At 42.8% G+C, this 14,216-nt stretch overlaps 1 protein-coding gene across 8 annotated transcripts in view; it reads left to right on the forward strand.

Annotated features, from left to right (window-relative positions):
* TRIP4 (thyroid hormone receptor interactor 4) overlaps positions 1-14,216 on the forward strand; it is a 101,351-nt gene that overhangs the window by 72,581 nt on the left and 14,554 nt on the right. For all 8 annotated transcript variants that reach the window (XM_017347962.3, XM_008268896.4, XM_002718101.5 and 5 more), the window contains 2 exons: positions 1,521-1,645; positions 3,363-3,454. In XM_017347962.3, the coding sequence (XP_017203451.2) occupies positions 1,521-1,645; positions 3,363-3,454 (217 nt within the window). The remainder of the gene's footprint in view (positions 1-1,520; positions 1,646-3,362; positions 3,455-14,216) is intronic.

Here is a 14,216-nt window from a genome sequence, read left to right on the forward strand (position 1 = left end):
CTCTGTCTTTTCATCACCCTCTGTTACTCTGCCTTTCAAATAATTAAATAAATATTGAAAGAATAAGGAGTACATGTGAATCTGCTGCTTCTCCACAACAACCAAGCCGTTGGATGTCTGTTCTTCTCATTCATTCCTCTGTAATTTAGGCATCTTCCTTTTTCCAAAGTAGAAAACTAAACAGCTTGCTTTCTGCTAAGGGAGTCAGAACGTTTACATTTCTCTCTTCCTATTTTGGATCCCTGTTACTCATTTTCTCACTGAAAAGAACAGGATGAGCAGCATCCATCCCACATGACTAATCCCACAGCAATAAGGTGGGTGGCACTACCACATTGGTGGGACCATTGTCTCGGTAGCTTTGCAAGTTATTCGGTCTAGAGGAAAGACATGTGTTGCTTCATTCCCCATATTGAGCACCTACCGTGTTGCTGGCACTCTTCTAATTCATCTTATGTTGAAAACTAAGGATATGAAGAATGTGCAACCCTATTTCCCATTATACGAATAGGATAAGAGCTATATTATAATATATTATGTATTTAATTTATTGGGAAGTGAAAGAGAAGCATCTTTTTTTAACTCTTGGAAAATGGTAAAGTAATTAAATTTTCTTGAATGTGTTGTTATTCTACTTCAAGATTCTTTCACACCAGTCAGCAAGTTGATTAATTATCCACAAAGAACATAACATAAATAATTGGAAAATGTAAATAGGTGTGATTGTAATTTAAAGAGCGATGATAAACATTTTTATTTAATTAAATTCTATTAGAGACTGGGGCTGGAGCTGTAGTATAGCGGATAAAGTCACCACCTGCAATACCGGCATCCCATATGGACGCCGGTTTGAGTCCCAGCTGCTCCACTTCCGATTTGACTCTCTGCTGTGACCTGAGAAAGCAGTAGAAGATGGCCCAAGTCCCTGGCTCCTGGTTTCAGATCAGCTCAGCTGTGGCCATTGCAGCCATTTGGGGAGTGAACTAATGGATGGAAGACTGTTCTCTCTGTCTGCCTCTGCCTCTCTGTAACTTTGCCTTTCAAAAAAAAAAAAAAAACCTTTAAAAATTTTATTAAATAATAATTACAAAAGTACCACTGTTGGGAAATTATGTGTGAGAGTTTTCTGTCAGGTTGGAGAACAAATCAACAAATCTTCCAAAAGAAGGTTAGCCTTTAACTCAAACAAGGACAAAGATGTCCATATCTGTAACAACTTGGATGCCTTGGAAATAAAAGATTTGGCTTGTAGAAGTCCCAAGGCTATGGGGAACTCAAGTCTGAGTTACAGGGATTAGGTAAAAAAATTGTCAAGAAATGAGAGACGTAAGTTGTCTTTTTTTGAAATAATAGGAGAAATTGGTGGACAAGGTTCCTCCTCAAATGAAGGGGATTGTGGGAGAAAGTGTTTTTTCAAAAGATATCCCTCTTGGTGAGGAATCATACATTTATTGTGTATTATGGAGTCTCCCAGGAAACTAGAATTTAAATCCTTCCCACTAAATTTGTGTTTGTTGAAGGGTGGAGGGAAGATCTTGGTACACCCCCCATAGAGGACGACTTTGGATAGCAGCCACAGGCAAAAAACCCTCCCCTCAAGAAGTCTCAGAACTCCAGGCTACGTACCGTCTTCTTCGTGGAAAAGGTAACAGCCATGTGTTCTCCTTTCTATCTCACTTTGTGGAGAGAAGCCATTGACAACCATGTTTTACTTTCTTCTTCCTATGGCTTTTTCTTTTTGAGAGGAATTTTTTTTTCTTTAAAGACTTCCTTTATTTATTTTGAAAGTCAGAGTTACAGAGAGAGAGGAAGGAGAGAGAAAGAGAGAGGTCCTTCATCTGTGGGTTCAACCCCCCAAGATGGTTGCAATGGCCAGCACGGAGGCTGGAGCTAGGAGCTTCATCAGAGTCTCCTACATGGATAGAAGGGACCCAAACACAGAGGTCATCTTCCGCTGCTTTCCCAGGTGCATTAGCAGGAAGCTGGATTGGAAGTGGAGCAGCCAGGACACAAACCAGCACCCATATGTCATACCAGCATTGCAAGTGTTCACCTTACCTGCTATCCCACAACATGATCCCCTGAGAGGAATTTATAAACCTTATATTTATTTGTTTAGTGTCAAATCACAGATAATTGTTCAGACCATTAGTTCTCCAAATAGTGCAAATAGAAGTATCAGCTTCCAACAGCAGAAATCAACCAATTAGTGTGACTACTACCTGAGAAAATTTTCTCCATCTTTTATACCATAAAGGTAAAATGACTGCTGTAAACTGTGGGGTATTTAGATTGGAAAGCTAAGATTTATTTTATTTACACACAGAGAGAGGGAAGGACAGAGAAAAAGAGATCTTCCATCCGCTGATGCACTCCCCAAATGGCCACAGTGGCTGGAGCTGGGCCAGCCTGAAGCCAGGAGCTTCATCTGGGTCTCTCACATGGGTGCAGGGGCCTAAGCACTTGAGCCATCCTCCACTGCTTTCCCAGGTGCACTAGCAGAGAGCTGGATGGGAAGTGGAACAGCTGGGACTCGAACCAGCACCCAAACTGGATGCCAGCACTGCAGACAACCACTTAACCTGATATACCACAATGGTAGTTACAAGAATTTTTTATTAGGAGTGACCCAAATAGCCACCTGCTGTGGGATTTAGGCAGATCAAAGTTGATTGACTTAAGCAAAGTATTTTGAGAGTCACCCCAAGCACACGAAATTTGGATCCTAAAAAGATCTGACCCTTGGGAATCCTGTTTTCCTTCATTTTACCCAGCTCATAAAGTTGATTTGAAGGTAGAATGAAAACATAATTGCAGAAACACCTTTAAAGTTTTTAAGAAACCAAGCAAATTAAAAGAAAAAGGAAACTAAATATTAGAAATCTAAACTAAGCTTCCTAAAAAACACATTTCTCCTTAGATTTGTTTTAAATTTGTCTTCTGACATTCATTCTTATGGCTTTTACCACATTTTTATGGTTTGTCTCTTGTTACCTGTAGCTGCCTTTCTTTGTTTCCAATATCCATCAACACCAAATTCCAGTCTGATTCAGTAGAGTATAATAGAACTGATTTGTTTGGAATGAATTTGTGAGGTCCTTGAATTTTGATGGTATGAGGGAATAGTTTCCTTAAGTAAAAATTCCCCAGCTAGACATGTGGATAGTGGACTAAGTCAGCTACTCATTAGATTTTTTTGGTAAAATACAAATAGTTGTGCCAAATAAAAACCTCATTGTTTTCCTTAGGTCTACAAATAGATAATGGAAAAAGTTATTTGTTCAGAATTGAAAACATATTTCCGAGTTTTAACGGTAACAAAGAAGGAAATTTATCCAATCTTTTTGTTATTCTTGATTCAGATGTGGAATTTCCCAATGACTATCCATCAGGATGTCTTCTGGGCTGTGTGGACCTAATTGACTGCTTATCCCAGAAAGAATTTAAGGAACAGGTGAGTAAAGAATACTTGTGCTTCTCTTGGACCGGTGCCTGGTTTCCCGCTATAACTGATTCATAAAGCGTTTAATGCAGAAGATCCTGAGGATAATGCAGTGCTTGCAGCTGAATTTACATATATGGGAAGGAGAGTCTTTTAAGAAGGAAATATTGCAGGGAAAAATGATTGGGTCAGAATCAGAAAAAACTTAGTGATGCCTTGGCTTTTGATGTGTTAGGAAGTAGTATGTACGTATTTCAGCATAAAAAGCTCTTGCCACAATCAAGCTAACAGGAATAGGAACTTCATTCCTTTTTTTTTTTTTTTTTTAAGAAAACTTTTATTTAATAAATATAAATTTCGAAAGTACAACTTTTGGATTATAGTGGTTTTTCCCCCCATAACCACCCTACCACCCACAAACCACCCCATCTCCTATTCCCTCTCCCATCCCATTCTTCATTAAGATTCATTTTTAATTATCTTTATATACAGAAGATCAACTTAGTATATCCTAAGTAAAGATTTCAACAGATTGCACCCACACAGACACACAAAGTATAGAGTACTGTTTGAAGACTAGTTTTACCATTAATTTGCACAGTAAAACACGTTAAGGACAGAGATCCTACATGGGGAGCAAGTACACAGTGACTCCTGTTGTTGATCTAACAATTGACACTTTTATTTATGACGTCAGTAATCATCCTGGACTCTTGTCATGAGCTGCCAAGGCTATGGAAGTCTCTTGCATTCACAAATTCCGACCTTATTTAGACCAGGCCATAATCAAAGTAGAAGAGGAACTTCATTCCTTACTCAAACTTTGCTTCTTTTGATGAATAAATCCTCAGTAATCTCTTGAATTATTTTGATTTGGTGATGGGGAGGATAGGTTATGTTAGTACTTACTCTGGAATATTTGGTCCAGGCCATTGAACTCATTAAAGGTAAGTATGTTTGAACTCTGATTGCCTGGACTGTGCTGGATTTAGGGTATGTGTGTGTGTGAATATCCATATGTATGTGTTTATATATCTATTTTTGTTTATTTTGGTCACTAAAAAAATTGAATTGACATAACTAAAGTACATTGTTGGACAGTAGAGGGAGCCAGAGGACTTTGGCTTTATTGGAATACTCCTGAGGTGTAGTCTTTGTTTTCTGTTCTTTGAGGTCACTTTAGCCAATAACATTTGTGCCACTAAGCTCAGAAAATGTGCATCAGCTTTTTACCAGTAAATTCGTTGTTTTCCATGCTTCTTTGTCTTTCATTACTGTTACTGATATCTACTTTTTAAACATTTATTTATTTACTTATTTGAAGGGGGGGGGAGAGAAAGAGAGAAAGAGAGCAAGAGCGAGCTCTCCCATCTGCTGGTTCACTCCCAAAATGCTAGCAACAGCCGGGGCTGGGCAAGTTCAAAGACAGGAGCCCAAAACTCAATTCAGATCTCCCAAGCTGGTGGCAGGGACCAAAGTATTTGAGCCAGCACCACTGTCTCCCAGGGTGTGCAGCAGCAGAAAGCTGGAAGCGGAGCCAAGACTCCAAACCAGGCACTCCAATATGGGGTTGCAGGTATCCCAAGTGGTGTCTTAACTGCTATGCCAAATATCCACCCCAATACCCTTTTTTCCTTTATTATTCCTAGCCATTTCACCCACTCTATCCTTTTCTCAAAGCTTTTAGCTAACAGTTGTTACCTCTCTAGATTTGTGTCTTTCCTTTTCTTTTGAATTGCCACCTCAGCCTTCCTTGATTGCTGCATGTATGTGAGTGCAATGCATGCATTTTGGTATGAATTTTGACTTTTACCCTTTTTTTTTTTTTTTTGCCCTTAGTATCTGATCCAAATCTAGGTAAAACCACACACACATAGAGGTCCTTTATCCCCTATACATTTGTGCCTATACTATCCCTCTGTGGGCTCTTTGCCCATTTCCCCCCAATGTCTTTGTCTCTCTCTCTCTCTCTCTCTCTCCCTCTCTCCCTCTCTCCCTCTCTCCCTGCTTGTCTCCCTTTCTCCCTCTCTTTCCATCACTTCAATCTATAAGTAAGTAATGATTATAAAAATACTTTATATTGGCGTAGGCTTTGTTTATAGACTCACAGTCATTCATATAATATAACATAATGCATGGATTTCTTCCTGGAATGTTTGCATTCTAAAAGAGAATGTGGGAGCATTGGGCAGCGTGTGTGGTTGTTTTGGCAAGGGGCCTTGCTTTACTTTTACATCTATCAATCAATCAAACCATCACCTGAAACAAAATAAAATGACTTTGGTCTCTAGACAGCCAATCTTCCTGTCACAAATTTGTGTAGAGAAAGGCAGGAAAGCAAACCTTGTCTAGGGAGTACTGTTAAGGCTACAGGAAGTAGAAATCCAATTAACAAAACAAAATCTGCTGTGGTTCCCTGAGGATACTTCTCTTTCAGGTCAGCGTGGTACTCCTCCTTGAGCTTCTATACTGTCTCATGTGCTGAGGTTGCTGAGACAGCGTGTGCAAGTGCCAGACTCCTCCCATATGTTCCCGGCTGGAGGTCCTGGCAACTCTCCTTATGAACTTCCCTAAAGTATGACATTTAAATATATCAAAATGGGATATGGGCATCGTGATGCAGCAGATTAGACTGCTGCTTTGGATATCTACATCCCATGCCAGTTTGAGTCCTGGCTCCCCTGCTTCCAATCCAGCTTCCTGCTAATATACATTCTGGGAAGGCAGCAGATGATGGCCCAAGTGCTTATGTTCTTGCCACCCATATGAGAGACTGGATAGTGTTCCAGCTCCTGGCTTCAACCTGACCCAGCCCTGTCTGTTGCAGACATTTGAGGAAGGAATCACTGGAAGGTCTTTTTTTTTTCTCTCTCTCCCTGGCGTTACATGTAGCAACTTAACACCTTGTACCACAGTGCCGGACCCCTGGTCAAGATTTCTGTGGCTTTTTTTCATTATTTTTTTCCTGTGTTTGAGGGCCACACATGAATATACTCAGACTCGAAAATAGCCCAATTTGGTATTATTTTTTGGGTTGGGATAGTATTACTATTAAAGGTTGTAGTTTCGGTATTTGTCTGCCTAGACCACTCTTTGTAATCTTCCTGTCTCTGTTTGAACTAGAGTTCTGTCATGTCAGAAATGTGGTCATCTAGTCCGTTATACCAGCCTCATTCTGTTTCTGAAGACACATGCTTATGTACAATAGCCCTAAATGAGTATTTCCCAAACTATTTTAATGGCACAAGTGTTCCCTGAAACTTACTTTTGGGAATTGTCTTTGGATTAAACAAATTCGTTTGCTTACTACAGAACTTCTCAGAATCGTTAATATGCTAGTGTTCATTCTAACTCTCTGAGAGGTGGATATAACATGTAGTGCTCCCAAAACTTTGAACACAAGTCCCCTCTCCCACACACACATATTGCCAGTTAACATACTGCAAAACTGGTATCATAGTTTGTTTAGAAAGTATTAGCTGAGATATGCTTATTTTCCTTTATCTTCCTAGGTCAACTCACTGAGAGAGAAACTGTCCAATTTCCTAACCTGTGTCTTCCTTCAGCATTTTTACACATATTTCTTTACTGCCTGGCTGATTCACGTTTTCTTTGAAAACTTGTGTGGTTCCAGTCTTTTTTTTTTTTTCTTTTCTCTTTTTTTTTTTTATTTATTTTATTTTTTTATTTTTTTGACAGGCAGAGTGGACAGTGAGAGAGAGAGACAGAGAGAAAGGTCTTCCTTTGCCGTTGGTTCACCCTCCCATGGCCACCGCGGCTGGCGCACCGCGCTGATCCGAAGCCAGGAGCCAGGTGCTTCTCCTGGTCTCCCATGCGGGTGCAGGGCCCAAGCACTTGGGCCATCCTCCACTGCACTCCCGCGCCACAGCAGAGAGCTGGCCTGGAAGAGGGGCAACCGGGACAGAATCCGGTGCCCCGACCGGGACTAGAACCCGGCGTGCCAGCGCCGCGCCGCAAGGCGGAGGATTAGCCTAGTGAGCCGCGGCGCCGGCTTTTTTTTTTTTTTTCTTTAAGTAATTATTTGAAGGCAGAGTTACAGAGAGAGAGAGAGGCAAAGACAGATCTTCCATCTGCTGGTTCACTCTCTAGATGGCTATACCAGCTGGGGTTGGGCCAGATAGAAGCCAGGAGCTTCTTTCAGGTCTCACATGTGGGTAGCAGGGACCTAAGCACTTGGGCCATCCTCCAGTGCTTTCCCAGGCCATTAACAGGGAGCTGGATAGGGAGTGGAACAGCCAGATCTCTAACTGGCACCCATATGGGATGCCGGCGACAGATACTGCGGCTTTACCTGCTATGCCACAATGCTGACCCTGGATCCAGACTTTTTATTTCAATTGAACCTAACATCCTTTGTGACTTGGGTCATGTTTTACTTTATTCTATTCCTTTTTCTTTTCTTTTTTTTTTTAAGATTTATTTTATTTATTTGAAAGAGTTACAGAGAGAGGTAGAGACAGAGAAAGTCTTCCATTCGCTGGTTCACTCCCCAGATGGCCATAACAGCCGGAGCTGTGCCGATCCAGAGCCAGGAGCTGGGAGCTTCCTCCAGGTCTCCCATGGGGGTGCAGGGGCCGAAGGACTTGGGCCATCTTCTGCTATTCCAGGCCATAGCAGAGAGCTGGATGGGAAGAGGAGCAGCCAGGACTAGAACCAGCGCCCAGATGGGATGACGGTGCTTTAGGCCAGGCCTTTAACCCTCTACGCCACAGCACTGGCCCCTCTATTTCTTTTTCTTTACCCATAGAAACTCAGTAGTTTACTTTTGACCTGACAGCCTTGGCTTTTCTTTTAACATTAATTAATTAATTACATTTATTTGAAAAACAGAAAGAGATCTCCCATCCACTGCCTTCAGCAGCAGGGGCTGGATAGGCTGGAATTTGAGTTTTCAGTATGGGTGGCAGAAACCCAACTGCTTTAACTGTCACCTGCTGCTTTCCAGGGTGCACATTAGCAGAAAGCTGGGATCAAGAGTAGAGTCAGGACTTGAGCACAGATTCCCTGATATGAGATGTGTGCTTTGCATGTGGTATCTTTTTTTTTCTTTCTTTTTTAAGATTTATTTATTTATTTGAAAAGCAGAGTTACAGAGAAAGGGGAAGAGACAGAGAGAGCTTCCATTTCTGGTTTACTTTCCAAATGGCCTCAACAGCCAGTGCTGGGCCAGGCCAAAACCAGAAGCCTGGAACTCCATCGGGGTCTCCCACATCAGTGGTAAGGGCCCAAGTAGTTGGGCCATATTCCACTGCTTTCTCAGGTGCATTAGCAGGGAGCTGGATCAGCAGCAGAGCAGCTGGGACTTGAACTGGTGCTCATATGGGATGCCTACATTGCCAGCAGTGGCCTAACTTGCTGCGCTACAGTGTTAACTGCTCACACACACACACCCTTTTTTTTTTTTTTTTTTTTTTAAGATTTACTTATTTGAAAGGCCAGGGGGTGGGAGGGAGAAGGGAGAGACCTTGTTTCTGCTGGTTCACTCCCCAAATGGCTGTAACAGCCAGATCTGGGCCAGGCTAAAACCAGGAGCCAGGAACTCCACCTAGTCTCCCACATGATTGAGAAGGGTCCAAGTACTTGGACCACCTGCTGCTGTTTTCCCAGGTACATTAGTGTGACCCTGGACTGGAAGTAATACAGCTAGGACTTGAATTGGCACTTTATGAGGCTTAACCCACTACAATGCAATTCTGGCCTCCTTTGCAATATCTTAACCACTAGGCCAAACACTCACTCTTGACCTTTCTTTGATAAAAGACACTGCATCCTCAATATTTGAGCCTTTATGTGATCATTTAATTCTCTTTAAAAAATGAAAAAAAAAAAGGGGGGGGGGTGGGGAGCAACCCGGACTGGACTGAGTTACTGGAATTAAGACTTATTCTATGCATCTGCTCTCCCACAATATGGCGCTGGGAGAGGAGGCAACAGCTTCTACCCAGCTGCCTCTCACCAACTTGACAAGCTGCAGGACCTGCTCCTGATTGGAGGAGAGCAGCGTACTCGGCATGTGGGCAGCCGAGTTGGGATTGGCGGAGGAGGACTATAAAGGAGGAGAGAGACGGCATGCACCTGGAACATCTGAAGGAACACCTGTGCAGCCCCCGAGAGAGCCGGCCGGCGGTGTGCCGCTCCCCTGCGGAAGTGGGGAATGTGGCCAGAGGGAACTGCCCTTCCACGGAGGTGGAAGGGACAGTAGCCAACCCGGGAAGAACCAGCAGCAAACCCGGGAAGGGCCGAGCAGACGAAAGAACAGCACAGGGTCCTATGTCGTTCCTCCATGAAGAGGGGGAGCGACATAATGGTGCCGTGACTCGGATATGAAGCCTAGGCAGGGTTTAGTGTCGTTCCTCCACGAAGAGGGGGAGCGACAGGGGGGTGCTGGCAGCATGGCTCACTTGGTTAATCCTCTGCCTACAGTGCCGGCATCCCATGTGGGCACCGAGTTCTAGTCCCGGTTGCTCCTCTTCCAGTCCAGCTCTCTGCTGTGGCCCGGGAAGGCAGTGGAGGATGGCCCAAGTGCTTGGGCCCCTGCACCCGCATGGGAGACCAGGAAGAAACACCTGGCTCGTGGCTTCAGGTCGGCACAGCGCCAGCCATTGCGGCCATTTGGGAAGTGAACCAGTGGAAGGAAGATCTTTCTCTCTTTCTCTCTGTCTATAAATCTACCTGTCCAAAAAAAAAAAAAAAAAAAAAAGTCAAAAGGTCTTTTTTTTTTTTTTATTGAAAGTCAGAGAAAGACACAGAAAGGTCTCCCATCCACTGATTTATTCCCCCAAATACTCAGAATGGCTGGGGTTGGGCCAGGCCAAAGCCAGAAGCTGAAACTAAATCTGGGTCTCCCATGTGGCTGGCAGGGATCCTAGTACTTGAGCCATCACCTGCTGCCTCCCAGGGTTGTGCATTAGCAGGAAGCTGGAATTGGGAGCAGAGCCAGAACTGAAATCCAGACATTCAGATATGGGATGCAGGCATCCCAAACAAAGTCTTAACCACTGTGCCAAGCATCCACCCCAGTTGTTTTAAAATCAAGTGTACTACACTGTAAGTAGCTTTTTAAAAAATATGTGCTTGTTGTCGTCTTGTCTTTTAAAGACTAGTGTGGCCAGTATGGCTAATCTGTGCCAGAAAAAAAAATCCCCCTGGACCCTCAGCCCTCTTGAGTAATGGCAGGAGATGAACCACAGCAGAGTAGGAGTAATACAGAAAAGGCTGTGGGCTCAGCTCAGAAGAGGAAGGTAGATGAGAGCTATCTCGTTAAAGCTTCTCCTGGGTTCCCCTGGAAGGAGCCCGTGCCATTTGCCAGCATTTTATCTGCCAGCAGCAGATGTAAGCTCTCAAAAACAGCAGGGAGGGTGTTGACTGCAGCAATGCATCAAGGCTGTGGTTTGTAACCTCAATAGTAAGGCAGTTAAAACTTTTTTTTTTCAACAAAGACATTTTGATTGCCAAATCCATAACCATTAGCAGCTGTGGTTGTGAACACTCCTCTAGACCTAACAAGTTTTCAAACAAAAAGTTGAGTTGGTGGCTTTTGCTTCTAAGTGTCTGTGTTGTATTTGCGCTATTTATATCCCTGCCTTCAATAGAAAATCTGATTTGTCTGAAATCTCTGAGGTCATTGATTATTCTATTTCTTCTAACTGAGTCTGTTCCTCTCCTGCCAGCTTACTGACCCTTCAGTCTGTTTGATCTTACAGCTTTTGTAACATCCCATACCCTATCTTCAAGGAATTATGCTGAAGCAGTTCAGCTGGGTGCCTATATCCAGTAATTGACATCAGCAATAGAATTGCAGTTTTCCAGTAGGGAAGAGAATATTACTTGTTTCTTCTATAAGAATATCCAAGCAACATAGATCTTCGGGAAGATTGCAAATATCAATTCATGTGTGGAAATCATTGGCTTTTATCACCAATGAGTTGTCTATGAGTATGATAGGTAGGAAATTAGAAAATGAAAAAAGTCATAGTCATATTCAAACCAGACATTGGCCTTGAAAATGCAAAATCCCTGAATTCTCTTTTAAAATATATTACAACTTTGTCTTCTTTGCTGTGAAAATCTGCCAGTTCACAGATCTCAGAATGTTCCTGAGGGATCATGAGGGCAATTATTTGAGACCCAAAAAAGAGGGAAATTGTGTGTCACTAACAAGTAGCCTGACCCTAGGCAATTCTTTCAACTTATTGCTCACTTTAGTGAGAGAGACAATGTATTTTCAGAATTCTCATGAAGGAGAGGACATTTACTAGAATTTCTTGGTTATAACATTGTCTTAAGAATTGTTTGTAATCTGAGTATTAAGTACCCATTTAAAAATGGTTTAAAGAGTTACTGTGGGCCGGCACCACGGCTCAATAGGCTAATCCTCCACCTTGCTGCGCTGGCACACCAGGTTCTAGTCCCAGTCGGGGCCCCGGATTCTGTCCCGGTTGCCCCTTTTCCAGGCCAGCTCTCTGCTATGGCCCGGGAGTGCAGTGGAGGATGGCCCAAGTGCTTGGGCCCTGCACCCGCATGGGAGACCGGGAGAAGCACCTGGCTCCTGGCTTCAGATCAGCGCGATGCGCCAGCCGCAGCACGGTGGCCATTGGAGGGTGAACCAACGGCAAAGCAAGACCTCTCTCTCTGTCTCTTCTCTCTCACTGTCCACTCTGCCTGTCCAAAAAAAAAAAAAAAAAAAAAAAAAAAAGAGTTACTGTGTGAGAGGGTGTATGTATGTATTTTAATTTAGGGAACATTTTGTTTTCTGTTATATTGACTCTGAAGAGAAATGGGGAATATTAGCTGTAGGATGGGACAAGACCAGTGCTGTGTAGTGTCAGTCAGACTGTCTTCCACAAATGGCTGGAAGACCCATGCGCTTGTTTATGTCTTCTCCCTTATTTTCACTTGGTATGTATATGGATTGTCTGTGTAGCATTGAGCTGGAAGCCCCTGTCTTTGATACAGGGCTCGCAACTTGAATTGAGTAAAAGTTCAGGGGTACAGGTGAGTTCAGCTATTTCACTTTGGGCTTCCTGCATGAACTTTATTCAACTTCAGTCAAATTTGTACAGCAGTCATCTGGTCAAAGTATCAGGATCAGTATGGTACCCTGCTGTGAGAAAACTTTTCTTTTGGTACAGTGGGACCTTATGTGCTAGTTATTCTGTGAAAACCTTGACTTGCTTTGAAGGAAGAGTAAATGAGAACTATGTATCAGAGAATACAATAACTTTCAGGATGGGCTTTTTGGGATCTCTTATGCTTGTGGCTTTTTAATTTTTTTTTATCAGACCCATTTCCTTCTCTGTTTCTGAGTATTATCACCTCAATTTTCTTGGAGTCAGTTTTCAGCTAACTAGATTTCAGAGCCTGATTTCATGTCCTATCTAGTTCTCTAAAGTTCAAACCAAGAAAATCTATTGCAAATATATTTTCTTTATCAATGAGTTCCTTCTTAACTGTTTGCCTTAGCTATTAGTCCTCTGGAGACAGGTATAAGATTCATTGGTCATCTGGGGATTTGTTGTGAAGAGTGACATACTTTAGGAGTTATTGATTATTTTATTGCTAAGATCATTAAGAACTAAGTGGAGACTTGCAGAGATGTTGAAAATTCCCATTTGGCTCTGAATCAATAGTGGTTGCCAAAAACTACCAAACTTTATTTTTTTGTATAAAAGTGGCAAAAAAAAAATGTTTTCTAAATGACCAGTGAGCAGTTGCTCTCTGCAGAGGAAAAGAGAATGGCTGTTTGGTAGTTAGTTACCTATTATATTAAATGGCTATGAAACTTACAAAGCATGAAAGATGAACAGGCTAACCTTTCCCACTCCTCACCTGGAAGCCAGGTGATAGGAGCATTTTGGCAGGAGCCTAAGGAGACTTTTACCAAGTTTAGATGCTTGCTTGATTTTTAAAAAATTTATTTATTTTACTTGAAAGAGTTACACAGAGAGAGAAGGAGAGTCAGAGAGAGAGAGAGAGAGGTCTTCTATCCACTGGTTCACTACCCAATTGGCCGCAACAGCTGGAGCTGTGCTGATCCGAAGCCAGGAGCTTCTTCCGGGTCTCCCACGTGAGTGCAGGAGCCCAAGGACTTGGGCCATCTTCTACTGCTTTCCCAGGCCATAGCAGATAGCTGGATCCAAAGTAGAGCAGCCAGGACTTGAACCGGATGCCAGCACTGCAGGTGGCGGCTTTACATGCTACACCATAGCACCAGCCCCAACACTTGCTTGATTTTAAAACCTACCTTCCCTGTTTTTGTATTATCCAGTGACCCTTAATCCCTAAATTGGATGTGATATATAGAATTTATCCGTATTCTTCATCTCTATTCTCATGATATATTCTTTCTTTTAAAAAAAAGTTTTATTTATGTATTTGAAAGACAGAGACAGGGAGAGAGAGAGAGACATCTTCTATCTGCTGGTTTACTCCCCAGATGGCCACAATAGTCAGACCTAGGCCAGACCGAAACTGGGAGCCTAGAACTCCATCCAGGTCTTCCTTGTGGGTGCAGGGGCCCAAGCATTTGGGTCATCTTCCACTGCTTTCCCAGGTGCATCAGTAGGGAGCTGGATTGGAAATGGAGCAGCGGGACTAGAACCAGCACCCATATGGGATGCTGGTACTGCAGGCAGGTACTTAACTCACTGTACCACAACACTGGCCCCTCATGAAATACTGCTTTGCTAGGTCAGCTGCAATTTATAATTTCTTTTAAGGATTTATTTTATTTATTTGAAAGAATTACAGAGAG

This window comes from Oryctolagus cuniculus, chromosome 12 (assembly GCF_964237555.1).
Source record: "Oryctolagus cuniculus chromosome 12, mOryCun1.1, whole genome shotgun sequence".
Lineage (NCBI taxonomy): Eukaryota > Metazoa > Chordata > Mammalia > Lagomorpha > Leporidae > Oryctolagus > Oryctolagus cuniculus.